Source organism: Gekko japonicus, unplaced genomic scaffold, assembly GCF_001447785.1.
Source record: "Gekko japonicus isolate JY-2015 unplaced genomic scaffold, Gekko_japonicus_V1.1 scaffold708, whole genome shotgun sequence".
In the NCBI taxonomy this organism is placed as follows: Eukaryota; Metazoa; Chordata; class Lepidosauria; order Squamata; family Gekkonidae; genus Gekko; species Gekko japonicus.
In genome coordinates, this window is record NW_015170295.1 from 800,539 (window position 1) to 826,574 (window position 26,036).

At 46.0% G+C, this 26,036-nt stretch overlaps 1 protein-coding gene across 1 annotated transcript in view; it reads left to right on the forward strand.

Annotated features, from left to right (window-relative positions):
* Positions 1–26,036, forward strand: part of VPS41 (VPS41 HOPS complex subunit) — a 181,230-nt gene that overhangs the window by 121,345 nt on the left and 33,849 nt on the right. Inside the window, exons 13-21 of the mRNA XM_015417909.1 lie at positions 1,021–1,136; positions 2,709–2,765; positions 5,881–5,942; positions 10,914–10,995; positions 16,991–17,083; positions 19,467–19,594; positions 21,935–22,079; positions 24,242–24,283; positions 24,416–24,466. Coding sequence (XP_015273395.1) covers positions 1,021–1,136; positions 2,709–2,765; positions 5,881–5,942; positions 10,914–10,995; positions 16,991–17,083; positions 19,467–19,594; positions 21,935–22,079; positions 24,242–24,283; positions 24,416–24,466 — 776 coding nt within the window. The remainder of the gene's footprint in view (positions 1–1,020; positions 1,137–2,708; positions 2,766–5,880; positions 5,943–10,913; positions 10,996–16,990; positions 17,084–19,466; positions 19,595–21,934; positions 22,080–24,241; positions 24,284–24,415; positions 24,467–26,036) is intronic.

Genomic DNA, 26,036 nt, shown 5'->3' on the forward strand with positions numbered 1-26,036 from the left:
CCCCCCACCCCCCGGTACTTCGGTGGCCATTTTGCACTTACAGCCAAAATTCAATGAAGGATATGGCATTCATTTAAGAAACGAAAGAAGGTAAGGTTAGGGTGTTGTTCTGATGGACAATATTGTGGTATTAAATGCTAGTGTATTAAATGCTAGCGTATTATCATGCATGGTTTTCAAGAGTGTTGATGCTACGGGTACCTGTGTTAGAATTTACATAAAGCAACAATGCTCTGAAATCAATCCTGTGGACCTTCAGTAGTACATTGATGCAGATAGTTGGCCCATTACATTATTGCAGATACTTGACGTTTCTTAAACACAGAAAAGGAGCAGGGACTATTTATTTTGGGCACTGTCCCATTGTTAATGGGTGTCAGGTAAGATTTTTTATTCTGTTTGGGGAGATATGATGATGATGATGATGATGATGATGATGATGCAAGGCACATTTTTAAAGTACCAAGGGTACAGGATTAATGACAAGCTGGGTGCAACTAACATTCTTGTTTTCCACAGAAGAGTTAGCATTTTGTCTTCTGATCCTTATGACTCTAGTGTGCTGCAAATCTTTAAATAAGAGTGGGAATCCTGTGTTAATCTGAAATCCTGTTTCCCTACTTTTCCTTTTGGGGGGAAAGAAACATAGTTCAGCTGCAGATACTGCAGTTTTAAGGGGGAAGGCAAGCACAGAGAGAAGAGAGGCTATGTAAACCTTTCCCTTTGCCCCATTTTACTGCTAAAAATCTCTGGATCTATACTGATTTATCCCAGCTGAAAACGTTTGCCAGCCTTGGTACTTTAAATCAATATATTCTTATGAGAAGTCTTCTGGGGGAAGCCAACATAAACACATGGAATAATTAAAACAGAGTTTCTCATGAATATTAAAGTATTAAGTCAAGCGTACAAAAGTGCACCACTGAACCCATATCTAAATTTAAACGGGGGGGGGGGGGGGGGTTTAAAAGCCATCCTTTCAAATTTTACAGGATTACATTGTTCCTGCATCTTTTACAGAATATTCAGAAGGGGAATCGCTTTTTTACATCATCAGTCCGAGAGATGTCGTCGTGGCCAAAGAACGTGATCAAGACGACCACATTGAGTGGCTCCTAGAGAAAAAGAAATATGAAGTAACTTTTAACATTTTACCACTTTTAAGCCGTAGGGGTAGAAACAGAAAGACCTTGTTTTCTGTCTTGCTTCCCACTGCTCAAACGAAGCTCAGATTTTATGCACAGCTCCTTAGTCAGGTGTTTTTGGAAGAGCTGGAGAGCCAGTTTGGTGTAGTGGTTAAGTGTGCGGACTCTAATCTGGGAGAACCGGGTTTGATTCCCCACTCCTCCACTTGCAGCTGCTGGATGACCTTGGGCAAGCCATAGTTCTGACAAGAGCTGTCCTTGAAAGGGCAGTTCTTGGGAGAGCTCTCTCAGTCCCACCTACCTGTTGTGGGGAGGGGAAGGGAAAAGAGTTTGTAAACCGCTCTGAGACTCCGAGTGAAAGACGGGGTATAAATCCAATCTCCTCCTCCTCCTCCTCTCCAAATGTCTACACCCTGATTCTAAACCTTCTTGCAAAATTGTGGTGAGACCACAGGATTATACCCATTCTGACCACACCTGATCTCCATGTATCTCCTAATGCCTGTGGATACTGACTTCAGTTCTCACAGGTTGCAGGCTATGTATTTGCCATATTGGTATTAATACAGGTATAGGGCTTCTGGGTAGAGGGAGGCGACTGGGTGTGCCCCAGGCCCGGGGTGAGGGCCTTCAAAAGGCTTGAGGGAAGAGGCTGGTAAGGACGGGCCGGTTCAGAAGGGGGGTACTGCTGGGGAGGAGGTAAGGTGGTGGGGTAGGGTGGTGTTTAACCCCTGTCCCACTCTGCCAGGGGAAGGCACTTCAGCCAAATTGGACCCTGGTGTGTTGTTGTTGAAGTTGTTATAGTGGCAAAAAATGTTGCTACAGTTGCTTTGAAGTGAGCTGTGCCTTCTTCTTTGCATGATGTGTTACAGCATGGGGGCTTTTTACTTTGGGAAAACCCAGGCTGTTTAATTTCCCCCCAGTAATAGTTCCGTTTTAGTACACGTGGAACACTGTTTCCATAGGGCTCTCAAGGGCTTCAGGCATACTCTTCTGAAAGGCCTTTGAAAGATGTGACCATCAGGGAACGACTTGCATGGCAACTAGTATTAAGCTTTCACTTTCCAGTCTGGGTAGCAGCGGGCCAGCTCTGTTTCCACACGAACGAAACGCTTTGCCAGATGAGCTGCAAATTAAACATAATGAAAAATGATCCTCTTGCGAGTGAGGAGTCCATTCTTTCTCTTTCCGTCGAACACTTAAGACATTAAGGTGCCATTTCCGACAGGTGTCTTTCCAGTACTGTTCTGTGTCAGCAAATTACCTTCTGCGATTGCACTTTGTATGGTGCCATCTTTCTGAAATTCGATCCTGATTGTCCTAATGTGGAGTGAACCCAGATGGAAAGCAAAGTCGTTTATCTTTTGGTTAACAATTGCTTTTGTTTGAGTATGAATTCAAAGCTGCCCATCTGACCGTGACATTAAGCATTGCGGTGCTTCCAGACAAGGCGCAAGAAACCGAAGGCGCCTCCGGAGCTTTCTGTGCAAAACTTTTGAATGAGTTGCAAAAGTTTTGAATTCGCTGGCTAGGATGTCATTTTTTTTTAATTGTCTCACCCAGGAGGCTTTGATGGCAGCTGAGATCAGTCAGAAGACCATGAAGAAACACAAGATTCAAGTAAGTCCAAGAACTTTGTTTTGAATTAACGCTCCTTGACCCAGTTCCAACTTGATGTGAAATCATACTTTAATTAAGCGAACTGTGGTTAGCGTGGTTATCTGAATTCATTTAGTCAGGGTGGGTCAAAACAGGACCTGAAATCATGGTCTGAAGTTAGTTTATAACTCTTGTTGCTCTTAACTATGATGTATGGAGTTGAGCATCCTGGCTTGGTCATGCCTCGTTTTGTGCCACTGCCCTCCCCAGCTTAAAAAGAACAAAGGTCATGAAACCACCATTTTATCAAGACAGACCAGGATTTGAGTGATCGTCTGCAAGCTGACTAGTGGTTTCACAAATGAACCAAAGTTTAAATTAAGCCATGTTTTCCCATTGTGTCTGAACTGGGTCCCTGTCTGTCAGAGAGAAATTACATTAGAATAGCTTGTATGGGCCACATTTGATGTGAAGATAAGAGTATGACTGCCATACAAGTCCTCACTCTACTCACTCTAATCTTGATAGTGTCTCCCTGTCTCAACGCCCTGTCTCTTTTCTCCCCTTTAACTAATTCCCCAGTTGCAAATCTCCATTTTTCACCTTTTACATTTGACAGTATGGAGAAAGGGACACACATACTGTTATGCTGGATGGCCAACGTAGGCTTGCCAAGTCCCCCCGGGGGGGCGGGGAAATCCCCGCCCCAGAGGCCCGTTCCCCGCTGCTGCTGGATCGGGCCCCGGGGGGAGCTCCACCCCGACGTGCACGTCACCAGGAAGTGACACGATCACGCGGGGCATGCTGGGGGCGGGGCCATGACCATCTGAGGGAAAACGCTATGGTTTTCCGGGAGTCCCCCGCTCCAGATCGAGGTAATACTTGGCAACCCTAGGCCAACGTGGTCTGGAGAACAGAGTCTTAGGCCTTAACCTGCTCAGCTGTGGTCTTCTTGGATGGTCTTGAGTACAAATCAGATAGTACCTCAGTTCATTATTGGTATATCTGAATGATAATATACCTACAGGTGGTGGTTATGTGGAAAAAAATCAGGTCAGGCCTAGTGTTATCCTACCTGATTCCCAGAGAGCTGGATATACATCCTCAGAAGAGCAATTTGCTGTCCCTGGGGGGAGGGGGCAGCAAGTCTCCCCGGGCAGCTCTACTGGTAGAAACGGGCTCCAACCCATTTTCTTCCCAGCTGCGCATGGGACTCTTTTGCTTGGCTGTTTCAGACTGAGGAAAAGAGATAATCTGTTTTTCTTCCTGTAGGAAAGAAGCTCCACCCATCATTCTGTTTTGCATGTTTCAAATTTCAGGGGTTGGCAAGCAGCTGCCCGTACATTCATTATCAGCACGGCTACTACAGAAAGAATGTGAATATTAGTTAGCGGTGCTTGCACATCTCTCTTTGCTGGCTTCCCTTTATACAGCTCAAGGTTCCAGAAAGTCTTACCAAAGCAAGTACCGGCATAGCTGTGCTTTTTGCAAACAATTAAATGACATTTCAAAACAAAAAAACAATCTGCACTGCTTTTAATTGGTGGGGGAAGGGGTTCTTCCCACAAATATTTTGGTCATATATCTTGGTACAGAAAGGTGAGGCATTTTCGAGCAAAACCAACCCATGTTTTCCCCCCAAAGCATGTTAAAAGGTTGCAAATTGAAAGGCCAGTAAATATTCCACACAAACACACACACACACACAAAGAATAGTGGCATTTAGTTCAATGGGGCTGGACGTGATTGAAGTTAAAAATGTTGGGGATTTCAAAGAGGAGGTGGAAGGGTGACTGGAATTTGATGTCACCAGTGTTTGCAAAGGGTGACTCTTCACCGCGTTGGCTAATCCTCTCTAATAATGCCCCGTCCGTCTGCAAATCTGTCCTCCTCCACCCAAATACTGAAGCAGATGGGGGAGGTATGATCAGAGAAGTGAAGGGGACAGTAGCGAGACAGTGTTTGGGGAACCCTCCAGCTTGGTAGAAAACCTCCCCGAGTTCTGCTTCCCCCTGATTATTGTAAAAGCTCTAGGGCTGGGATGGGCTATCTCCGAATAGGTCTGACTGAAAGAGAGTAAAGAGGCAGCAGGTATGAGATGAGAATAGATAAGAACGTAGGGAATAACACAAACTGACCCCCTGCAGCTACATCCCACCTTTATGGCTTCATTTCCATCCATACATCTCCCCACCAGTGGGTGGACATCACATCAATGGTGTGTACTGCATCATGCACCAACAGATTCTTCCTCGACAGCTTGCTTTATGAACAGTCCATGGTTTGTTCTAAGCATGTCATTGTCTCTGATGAGAAAACAAATACAATGATTATATTTTATTTTTTTAACCCAAGTGGCTTGCAGTGATTCCACCTGACTATGGGTTACCTGGCAGCCATCAGCAATGAGCTTTCTCAGGATAATGACTCTAAACCAGGGGTCCTCAGACTTTTTAAACAGGGGGCCAGTTCACTGTTCCTCAGACCGTTGGAGGGCCGGACTATAGTTTAAAAAAAACTATGAACAAATTCCTATACACACTGCACATATCTGCAGTTTGGCGCCCCTGAGGGCCAGCGCGCCCTAGGTGAGCCAGCCCTGCCGGCGGGCCGGATAAATGTTTTCGGCGGGCTGCATGTGGCCCGCGGGCCGTAGTTTGAGGACCCCTGCTCTAAACCTTTCCATTTGGTAGTCTGTGTTCTTGGTGGATTGCGTTATCTGAGGAAGCAGAGGAGAGATTTTTAAATGATTTCTAAGTGACTTTTCAGGGGAGTGTTTTGGTAAGACATACACCATCATGTGCTTCTAAACAGGAATTAGAAGTTTGGGATATCCTGATATGGTAATAGGTCAGGATGGATAACCGTGTGTGTAGCAGTAGAAAAGAGCAAGAGTTCCATATGTGCAATTACTCCTGAAAGCTCGTATCCTGCCACAAATTTTGTTAGTCTTTCAGGTGCTATGGGACTCTTGCTCTTTTCTACCGATAAGGTAAGTGCTGATATTCAGCCTAGCAATTCACTTGACTACAAATGCTATTAGGTAGAAGCCAGATCCTTGACTGGTGCAGGGTGATCTTAAACTGTAGACTAACTTCTCTCTGCTTACATTTTTCTTTTCTTTTTTTCATTCCAGGACATAGGCTTAGGCTATATAGAACACCTCCTGAAAATTGGAGAATATGATCTTGCAGCACGGTAACATTTTTAGCCTGTTTGTGTGCATGGGTGTGTGCCCCCCTGGTTGTGCCTGTCATTTGTGTGTACAAGAGGCAACATCGGGGGAAGGCCCCGGCCTCTGTGTCCTGTTTGTCGTCCCTCCAGAGTAATTGGTTGGCCACTGTGAGAGACAGGATGCTGGACTAGACGGGCCACTGGTCTGGTCCAGCAGGTTTCTTCTTATGTTCTTATGGTTGCCTTATGGTACTTGTACTAGTGTCACCTTACAAGGAAATGTTATTAGTGTGCCGCTGGCATAATTGGCAGCGACTCAGGGCCACAACCACCCTGCTTTTGTATCCCCCTTTCTTCTTTTCCCCATTGCAGCTCTGTTTTCATGGCAGGCTTATCCTCTGGGAGAAGACCCTGGGAGTACATATAGCGACGCCTGTTAAAGCCAGCCAAGGGAGCCCACAGACTGATTGGTCACCGGATTGTAATGATTGAATTAATGGGTTGAATAGAGAGTTCACCATCGTGTCTTCTGTGCAGTCCCACATGGGACTGCCCTGGTGCAAGGCCTGCCACGGAACAGAGAAATCCACCAGCTTCTAGAAAGCTCCTAGGTGAGCGCTCCCCCTCCCCTCCTGCAGAGGCCTGTTTCCTGCCCATTTGGTCATGTGATGGAGAGGGAGATGGAGAGGGAGGACAAAGCCCTCAACTAACTGAGAAGGGAGACTGTAAAACTACAAATGAAAAGGTGTACACTCTCCCAAGAAGCCAAAGCCCTCAGGTGAAGGGTCAGTAGCCATGACAAGAGCAGCATTGGAACCCCCAGCAAAAAAAAAAAGCCAAAAAGAAGGCTAAACAGAGGAGAATTGAAGAAACTGAGTTTGGACCTACCGTCTAACATGGCTGTGAGATCGCTGAGATCTGCTCCAACTTGGTCTCCAAATTGCCGTTTTTAAGGCCATAATGAGGCGTTACCAGATGTTCCTCTGGGAGAGGATGTCCCAACACCTTGAAAGCCTACCTGAAGACCAAAGTGTTACAGACAGAGGTTATAAAATTGAGCAAACGAGAATTGAATGCCTCTAGGCTCATTGCTGACTCCTGCAGCTGGAACATGGGCTCTAGCATAGTTCTGAGGAGACACTCTTGGTTAAGAGCATCCGCATTGCCCCCAGACACTAGGGCTCATATTGAGGATTTGCCCTTCAAGGAGAAATTCCCCTTCAGCAAGCAAACAGACTCCATCCTTGACAGGATGAGAAGGAACCAGCTGACTGCCAGATCTCTGGGCATCACCTCTCAGCAAGGTGCATCCTATAAGCCAAGGTATTTCCTGAGACATGGCCAGTATTACTCATTCAATAGGTAGTATAGGTACCATCCCACCCAGAACCAACACTAGATCCAGTTTCTCCCACCATTCCACTCCCAAAGCCATTCAAAAAGGCAGCAGGGGAGATACAAAGGCAAGCAAGGGCGACAGTCCCCAAGGGAACCCCCCACTAAGTCTATGCAGTGACTAGATTCCAGGCCCCCCTTAAGAGATTGGCTGGTTTTTTGCCAATAACTGGAGTGCAATAAGCAGTGATGAATGGGCACTCACCTCAATAGAACAAGGTTATTTTTGGAGTCCAAATTGGTGCCTGGTTCACTCTCTGCTCCACTGCCTAAAGTCAACCCTTCAATGGTGCTCCAACTGGAGATATCCCAGCTCCTACAAAATGGAACTATACAAGACGTTCCAGAGGGTTTTTTTCTCCCATTATTTCCTAATAAAGAAAAAGAGTGGGGGATAGAGACCGATTTTGGACCTTAGACTTCTAAATCGACACCTGAAGGTCCCCAAGTTTCGTATGCTGTCCCTCTCAGGTATCCTGCCTCTCACCAAAAGGGATGCATGGCTTTGAGTCCTGGTTCTCCAGGATGCTTACTTTCACATTTCAGTACATCAGGACTGCAGAAAGTATGTGGAGAAAAGTGTTTTGCCTTTTGGTCTAGCTACGGCTCCGAGAGTTTTTACCAAATGTGTTTCAGAGGTAGCGACTCACTTTCAACTACAGGGTTATATAATCTATCCTTACCTCGATGACTGGTTGCTTATAGGGGATTCTTAGTCCATTTTAGGTCTCACCTGTCCATGGCAATTCAGATTTTGGAAAGCCTTATTGAATTTGCTTGCTTATGACCCATTGGTCTATGAGCATGAAGTATAGAATAAAGGACTTCAGAAAGCCTATGATTTATAATTAGCTATTCCAAACCTTGGCTGGCCCCCACTCATACCACAGAATTTATAGGAGCAAGGTTAGACACTACATTATATAGGACTTTCCTTCCAACCCAGAGGGCCTGAGCCATTCAAAGACAGGTCTCCAGATTCAGTAGAAATAGATTTCAGAGGGCAATCACTATCCAGAAGTTATTGGGCCTTATGGCTTTGACCGCGGCCATAATCAGACATGCCAGACTCTGCATGTGACCCCCTTCAAAATTGGTTCTTACGTAAGTTCCAGATGGGTTCAGACCTCAGTGGCTTAGGCGCTCAGTTCCTAGGATAGTGGTTCATTCTTTAGAATGGGGATCAAAAGAGGAGAATCTGCTAGAAGGGATACCTTAGGAGTCCCGCCTCATGATTTGCAGATCTTCACAGATGCCTCACTGAGTGGTTGGAGAGCACACTGTAAGGGTGCTAGAGTTTGTGGTCATTGGTCTTCAAAGTAGGCCTGCCTGCCTATTAATTTCTTAGAGCTCAGAGCAATCAAATATGCTCTCGCTCCCTTTGCAGACATACTTTGGGGGAAACACCTCCTGATAGTGACAGACAACATGTCGGCAAAAGGTTATGTGAACAAGCAAGGGGGGAACAGGCTCTCTCCGTCTGTGAAGGGAAGTGACTCACATATGGAAATGGGCGATTGGCCTAGGGGGTCGACCTAACAGCTATACACATCAGAGGCCGGGACCACGAGTGGTCCCTGAACGACCATTACCTGGACTCCCTATTCAGAATGCGGGTCTTACCAAAGGTGGATCTTTTTGCAACAGCAGGAAATGCAAAGTGCCTGATGTACTGCTGTGGTATTCCATTGGCCCTAGGGCTTCCTGTATGCATTTCAACCCTTCCCACTCCTGCTCAAAGCAGTGTCAACAGTGAGAGTCAACAGGATTACAGGGATTCTAATAGCCCCTTTCTGGTCCAAACGAACATGGTTCCCAACAGTCTGGAAGCTAACCAAAGGCAGGTTCAAGACCCTACCACCTGCAAAGGATCTCCTGTCCATGGGCCCAGTCCTCCACCATGACACAAGCACATTGCACCTCACCACGTGGTTAATTCCTCTGTAGACCAGTGGTCTGTAAGTGTTACTGAGGTGCTAATCTCCTCACAAAACCCTCCACCAGAAAATCGTACGAGTCTTAGTGGCACCGGTTTGTAACCTGGGCATCAGATAGGTGTATTAGGCCAGATAGTTGTCCACTTTCTGAGGTTTCTGAAAACTTACTCTACCGGAAGGATGTAAGACTCTCTACATCCTCACTAAAGGTGCATTTAGCAGCCGTTTCCACGTTTCTTGTAGGCATAGACTCGAGACCAGTGTTTCCTAATGTAATGTCAGAGCTGTTTTTAGGGCCTCTATAAGCTATCTCCACCAGATAAATCTCCAGTTCCTCAATGGAGCCTACCCCTTGTTTTGGCCCAGCTTGTGCATAAACTCAACCCATGGCCACATGTGACTTGTCTTTACTGTTCTACAAGACTGCATTTCTAGTAGCAATCACCCCCCACCCCAATTCCTTATAGTCCACAGAGACAAAGTGGTCTTGTGTCCAAACCTGGTCTTTTTTACCAAAAATTGTTTCAGAGTTTCATATGTCTCAGGACATTGTTCTACCAGTTTCTTCCCCGGAGCCACAGTCACCAGCAGGACAAACCCTGCATAGTCCAGATTTAAGAAGGGTGTTGTTGTTTTATTTAGATCGTACTTCTACATTTAGAAAAGTTGACAGTCTCCTTGTATGTTTCAAAGGTGTCAATGAGGGGAGGTCTGTGTCAGCACAAACGCTTTCTAGATGAGTCTAGATGAGTCTGTTAGGTTAGCGTACAGCTGTTAGGTTAGCGTACAGCACAGCTAAGGTGGAGTGCCCTTTCCCGGGTGGAAGCTCATTCCGCAAGAGCACAGGCAACATCCGCAACATTCTGCAGCAGCAGCAGCAGCGACATGGTCTTCTGCATTCACATTCGTCAAACATTACTCGATTGAACACCGTCTTCGGGAGAGAAGCGTCTGTGGGGAAAGCAGCATTGCACTTGTTATTCAGATGATCAGCCCATGCCCTCCTCCATGGTAGGTGAGCTAGCTATTCTCTCATGTGGGACTGCACAGAAGACACAATGATGGAAACATGGTTACGCTTACCTGCAGCTGATGTTCATCGAGCGTCTTCTGTGCAGGCACACGTCCCTCCCCTCCTTTCCCCACTCTGTGTTCTTCCATTCTCCATGGCAGCAAAGGGAGAACTGAGGGAAGAGCTCTCCCTCCCCCTCTGTCATGTGACCAAATGGGCAGGAAACAGGCCTCTGCCGAAGGGCAGGGGGAGCGCTCATCTAGGTGATTTCTAAAAGCCTGTGGATTTCTCTCTTCCACGGCAGGCCCTGCATCAGGGCAAGTCCCATATGTGCCTGCACAGAAGACCCTCGATGAACATCAGTTACAGGTAACTGCAACCCTGTTTTCTCACACACACACACTATAGTGCACTGAGCTCTTTGAAATAGGTCCCCTGTCCCACAGATTTTTGGGGAGAACTGTGGACCACAATGGAAGTGGGGTGGCAGAAGAGTTCAGTTCTACCGATGGGAGGCCCCTTCTGTCAACATCTTGAATGGTGTCCTAAGTCAAAATAAGCAGATGATAACGGTGTCCATTAAAGGAAACTGCTTTAGCAGTAAGGAGACTTTAATGCTCATTTCCTCTCTCTGAATTTTTTTAAACTCAGAAAATGCCAGAAAATTCTTGGAAAAAACACAGATCTCTGGGAGTTTGAAGTGCATAGATTTAAAGAAATTGGACAACTTAAGGTATGCTGATTTGCATGTTTCAGTACATCTGTCTGGATAGTCTGTTCCCTGGGGCCTTATTAATGCAGTCCTCTTGCTGGGGGAGGTCATATTGTGGAAGAGTGGGGAACTGTATGCTCCTCCTCACCTTGCGCATAAGGCTGTGCATCATGTGAGCATTATGCATGTGCAGCCCCGTCCTCTGCAAAGGGTTATTCACACCATTTATTTATTTACTTTATGTCCTGGGTTGGACTAGATGACGCTTGAGGTCCCTTCCAGCTCTCTGTTTCTGTGCTTTCTGAATAGGGGGACCAAGAGCAGCTTACATCATTCTCTTCTCCTCTGTTTTATCCTCACTACAACCGTGTGAGGTAGGTTAGGCTGCGAAGAAAGGATTGCTAAAATCAAGCTTCTGTGTAAATACGCATGCCTCACTGTTTATTTTAAACGTATACCCCACCTTTATCCCTAATGGGCTTGTGAACCAGTTCTTGGGTAAGAAACAGCGTCTTACATCCTTGAATCCAAAACTGGAACAGAATGGCATGCATGACCATATGAAGGGCGGAAATGGGCAGTCCCCAGGCCTGTAGCCACGGTGGGGCATTTGGGGACAGAGCCCCATCATTGATGAGCCAGATGATGCCAGACCCCCCACCCCTGATGTGCTGCACCCTTCCTGCTGCTTCTGGTCAGTTTCACTCCCTAGGGATTAGCTGTTAAACCTAACAGCTGATAGGCGGGGAGTGAAACTGGCCAGAAGCAGCAGGGCAGCTTCCCTTTCCTTCCCCAGCCTCCCCGCCACCGTGGGGAGGGGGGGGCTGGGGTAGGAAGGAGAGAGAAGGCATGCCCCCCCCCCTCCATCTTTCCTTTCCCAGCCCCTGCAGTGATGGGGTGGCTGGGGAAGGAAAGGGAAGATGCCCTGCCACTTCTGGTCTCACCCCACCAACACCAAATATGTTCTAGCTGTGGAGCGGAGCGTCCCTATACAGAGCTGCACAAGAAGTCTCAACATTGTTTGCATATTTGCTTAATTTATAGCCTACCTTCCTCACTGAGACTCAAGGCAGATTAGGTAAAGGTAAAGGTTCCCTTGCTCGAAAGCCAGTCGAATCCGACTCAAGGGTTGCGGTGCTCATCTCCGTTTCAAAGCCGAAGAGCCAGCGCTGTCCGAAGACGTTTCCGTGGTCATGTGGCCGGCATGACTAGACGCCAAGGCGCACGGAACGCTGTTACCTTCCCACCGAAGTGGTCCCTATTTATCTACTTGCAATTTCTTGCTTTCGAACTGCTAGGTTGGCAGGAGCTGGAACTAGAGATGGGAGCTCACTCCATCATGGGGCACCCGGGTCTCGAACTGCTGAACTACTGACCTTCCACAGCCTGCAGTTCAGCGTCTTAACCACTTGAGCCACCGCAGCTCCTCAAGGCAGATTACCTAGTGAAAAACATGCAGTCGGGACCGTATGACACAACCAAATGTGAATAAGGGCAGTGCTATACAAACAGTGCAATCAGACTGCTTTGCAGAGTTAAGAACCGCGCAGTCGAAACCGGCGGCATCCAACCTGCATCTTGGAGAGAGCCACATTTGCGGTTTCCATCAACCCATAAAGCGACATTTCCATCCCTGGCCTGCAGCCCGCATCTCGAGGAGGCTTGCAGCTTTGCCAGTTTTTCTCACAGCAGTTGTGCCAACGTGGGAGCCACTGGCCAGTGAGACCTTGCCCACTTTCCTGAAACCTGGGGCAGGTGCCACATTGGAGAAAGGCGCTTGGAAGAACCACAAGTGGAATGTCAAAGAGCCAAAGGTGGCTCCCAAGCCAATGAGGGAGGATCCCTGGTACAGAGAGTACAATGAACAATGCCACGAACTGCCTAGAATTCCACAGACGTTACTACAGCCCTGTTCTCTAGAGTTCTAAAACTTAGCACAGCCCATTCTGTCGCTCCAGTGTTACAAGTGATGCATGTTGGTTTGAAGCTTTTCCATCTCCATGTTGAAAGCCTTGGCTTAAAAGAACTGGGTGTGGTAGGCAATGCTCCCTCCAAGCTGTGGAGTCCTGTGAGCAAATATTCTACTTTGTGAGCTACCGGCATTAAAGTTGTGAGCAGGTGATTTGGGTACTGCATAAATGAGTTTGCTCAGGAGCCATCCTTCCTGAGCTAAGACGAAAATGTGTGAGCCGGAGGCTAAAAAACTGTGAGCCAGCTCACACTCACTCAGCTTAGAGGGAACACTGGTGGTAGGTCTCTTTTTGAATTGCTGCTTACAGCCCATTTGGCTCCTTAGCAAAAGCCCCAAGTGGTAATTAAGTCCCAGTGTCTCTCCCCCTAGTGCACTGCCAAAGACTAGGGGGGAGCGGAAAGAATCCTGCCGCATCCTGTGTTTCCCACTAGCACAGCGAACAGAGTACCCTGGCGGAGCACTGTTGTTAGCCAGCTTTTAAGTTAATAAATTGCCCACAGCATACGGCTAAAAACACTGTCACTTCCCGAGCAATGGGAAACCTCAAAGCACCTGCCCTTTGCTAACATATACACATTTTCTCTCCCAGTTTTTATGTCTTCCTATTCAAACCCAATGAGCCAAGAGGGGCATATTATTAAGATGTCGCAGCGGGTGGTCCTCGACTGCTTTTTGGAGCCGTTGAATTCTGTTCAGGAGCGGGAAGGTGTTGCAACATTACAGCTCTTCTCGTTATGTCAGCCTTCTTATAGAATTAAAGACAGAGGCAGAGAGAACAGCAATATTTATTGGGGGGGGGAGTTTGTGGTTCAGTGTGCACTTTGTCAGATTGGAAGATAACCCCTCCAGTTTGTCAGCCTCCATTTCACTCCAGTAAGGGCCCTCAAAATGTGCATAGGTAAAAATGCTATTTTCACCGTCACCACTCCCTTCTGGATTTATTTCCTCCTTCGAGATGTCTCCACTTATGCCATCCAGCAGACTGTAAAATTTCAAAACAAAAATTTGCAGGGTTCCCCCCACCCCAGCCTTTTCCGTTGAAATTACTGCCTTTCTAAAACGTTGCTTGTTTTCACCTTTCTGAAAGCACATCACTGAGAAGCAGAAGGTATTTTTGGAGAGGTTGTCTTCGCGCCTGCTTGTGAGGCTAGTGTTGGAACTCTCCTTATTTCTTTTGTACTCTTCCTAAGTTGGTTTTGGGCTACTGCGATTCCACCTTGATTTAGGAACAGTTGATGTAATTGGGACATGTTGATGTCATTAATGCACATCAAGTGCCTAAATGTAAAAAGATGCTCCGTTCTGTCCTTTGTAATATGTTGCCAGTGTGCGAATTCATAGGGCGGCCTCACTTCCCCCTTTGGGTAACTTTTTAATTTCTAAATTTGTACTTGCATCGCTTAAAATGGACTTGAAATCGAGTCACATCTAGCTGTGGGCGCTTTCCATGCTGTTTTGGGAATGCATTCTGTGTTGGAATGCAGTGGGCTCGATTTTGGTCAACTGCAGATGCGATTTGGTTACTGGGCCCTGTTTTTGTCCCTAACAAAACACGTGTGTGCCAGTGCACATACCAAGCTGAAGACTCATTACTCAAGTGTCCTGGTACCAGCCTATCCCCAGGTTCATTCCTTAGCGGAAGAACCACAAAACTTCTCAGAACTTGAGCCCAACTACTCCCCCATGTGCCCCGGCAGCCAGTCTCTTGGCCTCACAATGTGTGTGTGTGTGTGGCTGCCATTCTGTAGGAAGGACACCCATATTTAGTTGCATATTTATACCCAGCTTCCCCCCCCCCGACACCCAAATCAATTTTGAGCATCCTTTTCCCCTCCTATGTTTCGTCCTCCAAACAGCCACCCTGTGAGGTAGGTTGGGCTGAGAGAGTGTGACTTGCCCAAGGTCACCCAGTGAGCTTCCGTGGCAGAGCGGGGATTCAGACTCGGGTCTCCCTGACCCTAGTCTGACACTCTGATCACTACGTCCTGCTGGCTCTATTGTCCTCTTTGCTGTGCACCATTAATAGATGCATAATGCCAGGGATGGCGTTATGAGGTAGGTAGATTGGGTGGGATGCGAGTATTTTTATCCCTGCGGCCTTCCGGCAGAATGTAGTGCTGAAAATATGATGCATTCCTTCTTATTTGCAATGGAAAGACGAAACACGATCGTTGAGTTCACAGCCTGGCACAAAGTCTAACCCAAGGCCCTCCACTTCCTGTGCCCGAGGAGCTGCACTACATTCCCTTTATGGCAGTGGCTGTTTTTAACAATGAGGAAAAAGACGCAACAGGTCTTCTGTACATAGTAAAAACAGAGCTTGGACAGTAAGGGATCATTCCAGATGTTCTGCCATGTTAGTCTGTGGCAGCAAAAACAAAGCAGGGATCCAGTGATACCTTAAAGACTAACAAAAATTCATTCCAGTATAAGCTTTCATGAGTTAAAGATGACTTCCTCATCTCTGAGAGGAAGCGGTGTTCTTGTATAGGGCTCCCCGTGTGGTGCCTGTGGGTACCATGGTTTCCGCCAAAACCTTTCCTGGTGCCCGCCAAGTGTTTTTAGGAAGTGGGCGGGGTGAGGCAGGGCTTTTGCTCCGCAAAGCTTCTGGTTGACTATTGGAGAACTGATTGGCTGTATAGATTTTTTTAAAATGTTGCTTTGGCAGCAGCTGCCACTACAGCACAAGGACCTGCTCTGTGTTACCGAAGATAAGTTGTGGCAATCATTTTGTGGCTGGATCTACCTCCTGTGGCAGCTATTTTGTGGCAGCCATTTTGTTGCTGCACCCAACATACCCACGGGCCCCGCAAGGTTGGTGACCCCTGTTCTTGTATGTTCTTCAAGACATCCCGGGATCTGGGATTTTTCCAGACACAGGTAGAGGCTACATACCTTGTCACCCAGTAAGCAAGACAACAAAGCCTGTTCACATGCGAACAACAAACCTGTACATCCTGCACATCTGCAAGTATATCTGTTTGTAAGAAAGAGCCAATATGTGTTTTCTTTATAAATGGAACTGTGGATGGGAACCTAGATTCATGTGGGCTTTATATCACTCGCTCAACTGTACATGCATTGAATGTAACATGACAATGGCTCAGCATGTGTACAAGGAAAAAGAAAGTGTACATAGTACTTAGATTATACATGAGTTCACTGTTGCTTGTGAACAGGGGCTGCAGTGAGTTGTTGTCAGAGGTGTGCATCCGGATCTTCCAGAGCCAAAAACGTACCCGAAAATACCAATATTTTGGCATCACAAAGGTATTCAGGATTTTTCTGGAAAACCAGGAAAATATCCTGAGAAAATCCTGTATATTTTTGGAACTGGGAAGATTGGGGAGAACAGCTGAAAGGCGGGAGCTGCGTGACCCTGCCACTCCGCTGTGTTTTTCAGCCTTGCTGCTCCTGGGTGGTTGTGTTTTTTCTGGTTTTTTAAAATCTCAGCTCTGTTTCCAAAAAGTCCTGGATCTGAGCATTTTGTTGGTATTGGGATCTGGGTTTTTTTAGAAATCCAAATTTGAGGGGGGGGGTCCAGTAGACGCCAACTGAAAAATACCCGGGGGGGGGGGTATTGCACACCCCTAGTTGCCATACTCTTAACAAATCCCCCAATTCAGTCTCAGGTCAGCAGCAATGCCTCTGTGCCAGGGCCTTACTTTGGGGTGACCTTTTTGCCTGGTGGAACGCAAGCGGCTCAAGTTCAGTGTCCTGGTTTTGCAGATGGCAAGACCCTGTCATCCAAAGCTCAGTTGTTTCAGTATCTTCATTTCTTTGAATTCCCGGTATGCTCCTTTGTTGCGTATTACCCCACCCCCTCTGTAAGACAAAACGTCTGTTGACCTGTGAATGTTTTGGATATTCCTCAGATTAACTGGTTAAATAAAATTGTACGCCATTTCAGAATTGCTCCTACTAATGTTTTTCATTCCATCTGTTGCGAGAATGGTTGGAACAGAAATCTACCAATCTTCTGCTTCGGCATTTCCAAAAGGTATCTTCTCTGAAATGGAATCTTGCTTTTCCTTCCTGCCTTAGGCCATCAGCCGCTATTTGCCAAGACACGATTCCATCTTGAAGCCTTTCATTTATGAAATGGTCCTACATGAATTCCTAGAGAGCGACTATGAGGTACCGTTCTCCATCCGATGGGGGTTTACATGGGACAGCGGTCAGAATCAAAGCAAGCCATTGTGCTGGGATATGCAGTGTGATCCAGGCAATGATTTGTGGGTTTCTCTGTATCCATGCCCCTTGGCCACCATCTGCTAGCGTTGCCCGGCCGTATATGATGGTGCCATGCATTTCATGGAAATTGCCCAATGCCATGCTTGTTGTGCCACGGCAAGTCCCTCAGCACATTCAAAGCTTTATAAACTACCCGTAAGACCCACAGGTTGCATTCAGCAAAAATTATTTTGCCGTAGGGAACCTTTCCTCCCAGGGAATTGGCTGGAGGGAGTGAAGAAGAGCCTGTGCCATCCACGCTGCTTGTCTGCCCACGGTCTGTAGAAGTCACACTCGAGCAGTCCCACTAGCATCGCAGCAGCATAAGGAAATGTGGAAGTATCAATGGCAGCCATTAGATTAACAGTCACAGACTGATAATAGCCTTTATATATATCATTTTATTGAAATGTGGTACCCGGTAATAAAATTTATAGCAAACAAGGAATTGTTTTTTCACCACTCTTACCCAATAGAAGTGCTAATACTATGTGGTTTTATGCCTGTTTATCTCTCTCAGATAGTTAGTATAAAGACCTGGTATGTTTATTCTTAATTGCTGTACTGGTTTAACTATTCAGTGTTACTTTGTAAATACCAATCATGTTATTAATATGATATATCATGCTCATGATACTTAAAACATTTTAAATGGGGGGGAAAACCCAGCAGCCATAATGGATCAGCCCTGGTATTCTGTTTTCCACAATACATGGTTACTCGCCTAACATTTGTTTATTTAAAATATTGATATCCCACCTTTCCGCAATGCCCAACTTACAAAATGTTAATTTCCACAATTATAAAACACAGTGAAAACATGTAAATTAAAATATATCAAGTTAAAACATTGTCCCTACCAGCTGCCAGAGACTTTCATTTGTTACTTCCTCTAAAGGCACCTGGAAATAATTCTGGTTTGCACCTTTTACGGAAGGATGAGAGTGCAGGAGCTTCCCGTACCCTGTCTGGCAGGCTATTCCAAAGTGGAGGTGCAGCCACTGAAAAGGTGCATGCACAGACTATAGCTGAACAAACCTCCTGAATAGAGGGGGCTGTCAGCAGTTAGGTACATGATGACTTCAGTGAATGGGGTTCATATGGGGAAAGACAGTCCCATGGATATGGTGTCCCAGGCCATGAAGGGCCTTAAACCAGCACCTTGAATTGTGCCTGGAAACAAACAAGCAACCACCAAAGCTGTTGAAGCACCAGTGTTATATGACAGTATTTGAAACTAACAGCAGAGGGTTCCTAGTGAAACAGCATAAAGCAGTGGAACTGGGATTGAAGAACTGGAAGGGGAAAAAACATCTTTAATAGAGGTCACCTCCTGAGCTTGACCCTTTATACCACAGCTCTGCTCTTGTACTAGAATATCCTTCTGACCAATTCTGTTTTGCCCCTTTTGTGGAAGGATAGAAGCCTGAGGCCCTTTCTAATGGCCTCGGGCACAATGTGGGAGCTTCTGCAGAGAATGTGCATGCCCCTTCCTGAAGTCCATCATCCCCCAGGAAGGAAATGGGAGGCAGGGGGGCTCAGTAACCCACAGGAGAGAGGAGGGAGAAGCGAGAAAGTTCTGCTTCACGAATCCATGGATGGTTGGGTACATTCCATTGTGAATATAACCCTTTCAGTAATCTGGTCGTCCATATTGCCCTGCCTCAGTGCTGAGAAGCACTTGGCCATACTTCGGCACGCAATCAGCAAATCTGGAGAAGCACGAAAGGGGTAGGATTGATCCTTACCACATGGCACAATGTTAGACAGTCAGCTTATCAAGTGATTACACTTCTCACCCGGTAAACGGCCATCTGTATACACACAGGCAGAGAGTGTTAAGTCTGCAGAAGAGATTAATCCATCTAATTTGGTGGCAGAAACACCCATTCCTCTCTGCAGGATTTGAATTAGGTTTTGAATTAGATACATGGCCAAAATCCCATGAACAGTGCTGGTCCTTTTAATATCCAGTAACACGGTGAAATAATTTGTAGTGGGCTCTAATCTTGACATGTTTCCCAGGCAGAATATGATCCATGGAAACTTCACTGGCCATAAGGGCATGTGGTTATAGTTGGGGGAGTAGTCCTTGATTATAACTGGGGAGTAGTGTAATCCCGAGCAAGGTTATTCCCTTTGTAAGGCTGTTGTAAAGAAGTCAGTGAGGTAGAAGGGTGTAACTCAACTTTGGTTTGTGCAAAAAAGCTGAGTGTGTGTGTGTGTGTGTGTGTAGGCGGGGGCTTCTTTTGTCTTTGCCAGCTGATTAACGGTCTTTCATTTTAAGGGCTTCGCAACACTAATAAAGGAATGGCCTGGAAATCTCTACAACAACACAATAATTGTCCAGGCAGTAGTCGATCGCTTGAAGAAAGACCCTCAGAACACGACTTTATTGAAGACACTTGCCGAGTTGTAAGTCTGTAGCAGCCTGCATCTGAACGTCTACCTTAACAGGAAGCACTTCATGGCCCCCATTCTCTGAACAGCCATTTCTTTCTAATTCTGGTTCCTTTTCTGCACTTCTTCTGTTTTAGGAAAGTGCCCCGACAAGCTGAACAGATTCACAGGATCCAACCCACCGGGGTTCCTAAAACAGTTCTCTGCATTTTAACAATGAGCTTTTAAGACGTGTCTCAAAACAATACAATAACGACAGAGTATTTGTTTGGTCTTAATGTTAGCTTTGGAGTGAGTGAATCAGCTGGTAATTTTAGAACTCCATCCTGATCCATTGTCATGCCTACGGGGGAAAGAAACTTTATTTATTTATTATTTATTAAATTGGATGTATTAGGCCGCCCTTCCCTACAAGTAGGGCTCAGGGCGGCTCACAGCAAAATAGTATAAAATATCGTGCAACAACATTTAAAACAATCCAATAAATAAGACTAGGTGAAAACAGTGTATGTACCATATATAAGATGGCGGAAGGATCCATACTCCCCAGCCTCCCTGGGTGGAGGGGCCTTGCGGGGTGGGGAATTATATGAGAGTGCCAGAAGAAGTCCTGACGCTGTCCTCAACCAAAAGCCCGATGGAACATCTCTGCCTTACATGCCCTGTGGAAAGGTAACAACTCCCGCAGGGCGCGGATGTCTTCTGCCAGAGCATTCCACCAGGCAGGGGCCAGGGCTGAAAAAAGAACAGCTGGACTTCTCTTAGGCTGGGGACCACCGGCAAGTTCTGGTGTAGTGGTTAAGTGCGCGGACTCTAATCTGGGAGAACCGGGTTTGATCCCCCACCCCTCCACTTGCACCTGGCTGGATGACCTTGGGCAAGCCATAGCTCTGATAAGAGCTGTTCTTGAAAAAGAGCCGTTTCTGTCAAGAGCTCTCCGAGCCCCACCTACCTCACAGGGTGTCTGTTGTGGGGAGGGGGAGGGAAAGGAGTTTGTAAGCCGCTCTGAGACACCTTTGGGTAGTGAAGGGCGGGGTATAAATCCAATCTCTTCTTCTCTTCTCCTTATTTCCTGAGCGTAATGCTCTTCCAGTCTGTCAGTTTAAACTGTCAGTTTAATGCATATGGGGAAAAGAAACTGCCAGTTGGGGTGGCGATAAAGAACTGGTAATTCTGTGAGGGAAAGGCATTGTGACTGCAGCCCAGAAAAGGGCAGCAAAGATATCCAAATGGCAACACAGGCATTCCACTGGGCTGGGAATCCAGGGTGTCCGCGCGTCTGTTCCAACCTGAAACAAGCTGCTTTTGAATGCCATCACTTTGTCCTCACGTGACACAAGATGTTAGGGTTGACCTGCTCAAAACTGCATTAAACAGAGCTGAAAATCTTCAGCCTCTGTACTCTTGCTCCAGGACATTGTCCATTCCAACTGTTTTGGTCAGTGACAATATTCCTCCAAACCTTCTTAAGGTTACTACCATCAGGCCATGGGTAAGTGTGGTCACTGGGACTGCCTGTGTTATGATTTTGTTTCTTATAGTTTCCACCTGAAAACTCTCACAGGCATGGTTGGGTGCAGGGATACGCATGGAGCCCCCACCATTATGTTCATTTCCCTGTGCCCTGTAGGTTAGGGAGCGTTTAATGCGAGAAGTGGCCTTGAGATTTAGAAAGCTGAGTTTCTTGGTTTCGGTAGGCTGTCTGTGACGTAGTTTGAGAATCCCTCTGCTACACTGTGCATGATATGTACTTTTGTACACATCCTCAAGTTGGAACCGCAACTGCAGAGCCTTCCATGGCAGTCTCCCATCCGAGTATCAACCCTGCTTAGCTTGGGCTGTACCGTGCCACCTTCCATGATATGTACTTAGTTCTCCAGAAACATTAGTCTTTGAGGGCAGTTCTGTCTAACCCTACTCTTAGGAGTTTGCATAGTGGTGTTGATTCAGAGCACTTTTAGGCTCTGGTGTAGTCTATTTGTAGCTAAATGTATTTGACAAGCACTGCAGAAATGGACAGAAGTTAGGAAACAGTCACTGCACTTCTTCATTACTTAGATTTTGACTAGCTTTGATGCATTCTTGCTTAACCAGAAGATGGGGCACAGGTTTATGGAGTGTTGGTGGCCTGAATGGAAGAATGCTGCGGAAAACAATGGAACCCAATTATCTTTCTAATACATATAGATGAAGACAAAAACATTTCCCATTATTCTAAATGATGATGGGATCGTGTAGCTATTTGTGTCAATCTTCTAGCCAAGCATCCCGCCCCCCCGCCCCCCCATGTTGGCAGATTGCTTTCTCAAAAGGCTACATGGACTTTTGTTTGTAACATATGGTCCTCTTTATCAGGTACACCTATGACCAACGCTATGGAAAGGCCCTTGAAATTTACCTCACACTGAGACATAAAGATGTTTTCCAGCTGATCCACAAACACAATCTTTTCAGCTCCATCAGGGACAAAATTGTTCTGCTAATGGACTTTGATTCAGAGGTATGATGGCTTTCAAGTGTTTTTGTTTTTTAACACTTTTTTTTGTCTGTTAGAATTTTAGTTGTGAGAGAAGTATAATTTAACCAGTTGCACCTTAAATTTTGGATAAATTCTGATGTGGTGAAAGGTTAGATAGCTAAATGGCGGAATCAGTCGTATTCTGACAAAACCTTTTTATAGCAACTATTTTTACATCAAAGGATTCTAAACGTTTCAAAAATAAAAGCCTGCATTGTTGCATTTTAAAGGGATGGGGGGGGGGGACTGTCATATAGCCTCAGGGGGGATACGTTTGTGGTTTGTACCACATGGTATCCATAAATATACCTGTTAACTCTGGTTGGGGATCAAAAGCAATCCAAATGGTATTGAAATGGGCATTTGCTGCAACACTCCAGTGGCTTTTCCACCCCCCACCCCCCCAAATAAGCTTAATGAGTCAAAGCTGCTAATTGTTTGAAGACACAATTTTAATTTAGCACACATCACACCTGCTGTGGAGAGAGCCACACCATGTTTCCAGATTGCCACTTACCTAGTTGTGAAGCTCTGTGTTCTTGAGCTAGGATATTAGGTCATCCAGAACCCTCTTTTCTTTCATTTGACTGGCCAAAAAGCTCATAATAAGGGGAAAGTTTTGGGTGGAGAATAAGAGGCGTATGAAGGACTTCACCTTTGCCACATCCTAATAAGAGTTACACCCTTCTGTGTCTGTTGAAGGCTTAGAAGGGTCTAACTCTGCTTAAGATGGCACTATGAGGGGCATTTCTCTAGTCAAATGTGAACATGTCCTAACATTTTTCATTCCACAGAGCCTGTTCATCTCCTCATGGAGAGAGATCAAGAATGGATGTCAAGTCTTCCCTCACTATGAGGAAGAATGTATCGCTGAACTTAATTGGAATGAACCGGGGGGGGGGGGGCTAGTTCAGTAAAAGCTGGATGTCTTGGTTCAGTCAGTCCCTTCTCCCAAGAGTGAAAAGAGAAAGCAGAGGGGTGATGGGGGGGGGTATCCTGCTCCTGTGGCTCTCTTCCCACCAGAAAGCAGGGTGGGAGAGGGGATGGTTACCTGAACGGGCCCGGAAGTAAAGTCCGCTGAAGACCAGTGTTCCCTCTAAGCTGAGTTAGTGTGAGCTAGCTCACAGTTTTTTAGCCTCTGGCTCACACATTTTTGTCTTAGCTCAGGAAGGAAGGCTCCAGAGCAAACTAATTTATGTGGCAGCCAAATCGCTCGCTCACAACTTTAATGCCAGTAGCTCACAAAGTAGAATTTTTGCTCACAGGACTCCACAGCTTAGAGGGAACATTGCTGAAGACTGACTGTGCATCCATTTTGACGGGGACAGGGCAGGAAATACTATTGTGTCAATTTGCCTTCTAAATAAGTGTTCTAGAATAGCAAAATCAGGGCTATTTTGGGGCAGGAACGCACAGGAACGGAGTTCCGGCTGGCTCCCGAGTTGGCCACACCCAGCAGGAACTCATTAGCATAACAGGCCACACCGAACAGCAGAAACTCATTAGGACTGGCTACATTAGGGGTGTGTGACCTAACATGCAAAGGAGTTCCTGCTATAAAAAAAGCCCTGGGTTTTGACAACAAACAAGGTAAACAGAATAAGAAGCAAAAGGTAGGTGTGTCTGGATAACCACACTTCTGGTAACATGGGGTGTGTGGTCTAATATGCTAATGAGCTGTGCTGTCAGGGGTGTGTCCTAATAAGCAAATGAATTTCTGCTGTTGGGTGTGGCCTATTATGCTAATGAGTTCCTGCTGGACTTTTTCTACAAAAAAAGCCCTGGGCAAAATTATTATTATTTCTCCATAGAGGCAGGATATGACCCTGTGTACAAATGCCACTCTCCTTTTGTGGGTCAAGGCAGGAAAAGCCTTCTGTGTCCTCGTATCGAGCATCATCTACCTTAGCTGGCAACGGGCACCAAACAGGCGCTGTGGATTGTGGGCTCAGACAATATAATAACAACTGGCACCATCTTCTCTAACCAACACTAGTTCCTTTCTTTTTTTCCTCCAGTACTTGCAACTGTTTCCTCTGGTACCTGCAATGCATAAATGTTTCCTTTTCGCAGTCAAAACCAGAAGGTGTGGATAACTGTGATTTTTGACATTCTTCTTTCCCTGTCTTGGTCTGTTTTTTTAGAAAGCAGTCGACATGCTGTTGGATAATGAAGATAAAATCTCTGTGAGTATAACTATTTAATTATGTTGGCTGGTGGCCTCCCTTCACTCTTCCTGAGCATTAGATGTAAGGCACTTGTCAGAGGCACGGCTTGTTCTTAAGTCTGACCCTCCCTCCTTTTTCCCCCCTTTTTAGATTGACAAAGTTGTAGAAGAACTGACAAACAGGCCTGAACTGCAACATGTGGTAAATATCGGGGGTTGATGCTTTCTCTTGCTGGCAGCCTGAAGCATAAAACAGATAAATTGCTTCTCCTTGGTGGTAACTAATCTAGTCTCCCATTTCAGCAGCAGAGATAACATTAGCATGGCACAGAATACTCTTGTGGCTAAAACGCAAACCCCCAGGAGGGGGAGGATACTGGCTTGGAGGCCACGATCAATTTCTGCCATTGGAGAAATGGCTTCAGACCCCCAGCTTCCCCTTCCTACTATTCCTGGGGGTCCCCAATCACCCCAGGAGCAGTATTTTGGGGATACTTGGGGCTGCAGCGGCCAGGGCAAGGAATTCCCATCCCCTTGATGGAAATTCATTCTGCCAGCAGAGATTTACCATGGGATCTAACCCAAACTGTTTGCAACTGACTGCCTACTCTCTTATAAACCTACCCAACCACTATGGTCATCTTTTGAGGTCCTGCTTCTGGTGTCCCCATCTTCTGAGATTAGTCAGGTGGTAAGCCAGGGTCTTCTCAGTCGTGGTAGCAAAACTCTGTAACTCTCTTCCAAGAAAGACTCTTCTGTATCTTTATGTTGCCTTCTTCCACCACTGAGTAGAGACTATTTTGTTTTGTCTGGTATTCCCTCAGTAATCCCTCCTTCCCTACCCTACGATTTAATTTGTTGTTATATTTTTGTATGTCTATTTTAGCTTCACTCATATTGTCTTCAGTATGTGTTTTTTGGTTTGGTTTTAATGGTATTTAAGACTTGTTTTTATTATGTATGTTCTTAATCTGTTGGCCTCCTTGGTGGCCTTGATGAGGGCAGAAAGGCAGGGTATAAATTTTGTAAATAAATAACAATAGCAACTTCAGTACAATGAAAAAAACCAAGCGATTGCTGCCACTAAATGTTTTAACCCTCATTTGTGCTAGCCCTGTATAGTTCATAGCTGTCACACTGTCCTTGCTCACAAAGGAAGCTACCATTTATAACATTTTGAAGCTCCGAACATCTTAGGCCTAACATAGCCAAGCAACTGTTTCCCCCGTGGGTATCGTATTATGGTCTCTGAGAGCATCAGGTCTGAACAGCTGGAGCACAAAAAGAGGTATCTATCCTTAGAGGCTCTGCACTCCCAATTATGATATATAATTGGAGGATCAATCCAATCCAAATCTCAGCATATTTCAGAGACATTAGACTTACTTGTTTGGAAGGACTTTTGTGGTCATGGTGGACCAAAGGAGACATTATCACAGCACATCCCTGGTCCTGAGACTGTGTTTGCCAAAGGGGCAGGATCAGGGAACTTTACCACTTGCAGATGCCCCCAATCCCGGCTGTCTCCCCACACTCCTTTGCTTGCTTGCTTCCTGTTTCAGAGCTCCAGAGAAAAAATAATTAAAATGCTGGGAGGGGGGGACGGGATTGGTAAATTGAGGAAAGGATAACTGCTCCTTTCCCACCCACTGATTCTCATCCGCTCGTATCCTGCAAGGGATAAAAAGGGGTAGGAAGCTCCTATTTCTCTCATACAGCCTGATTTTGCCCCAAATCAGCAATGATATTCAAACTCATTTATATTCTGTTTT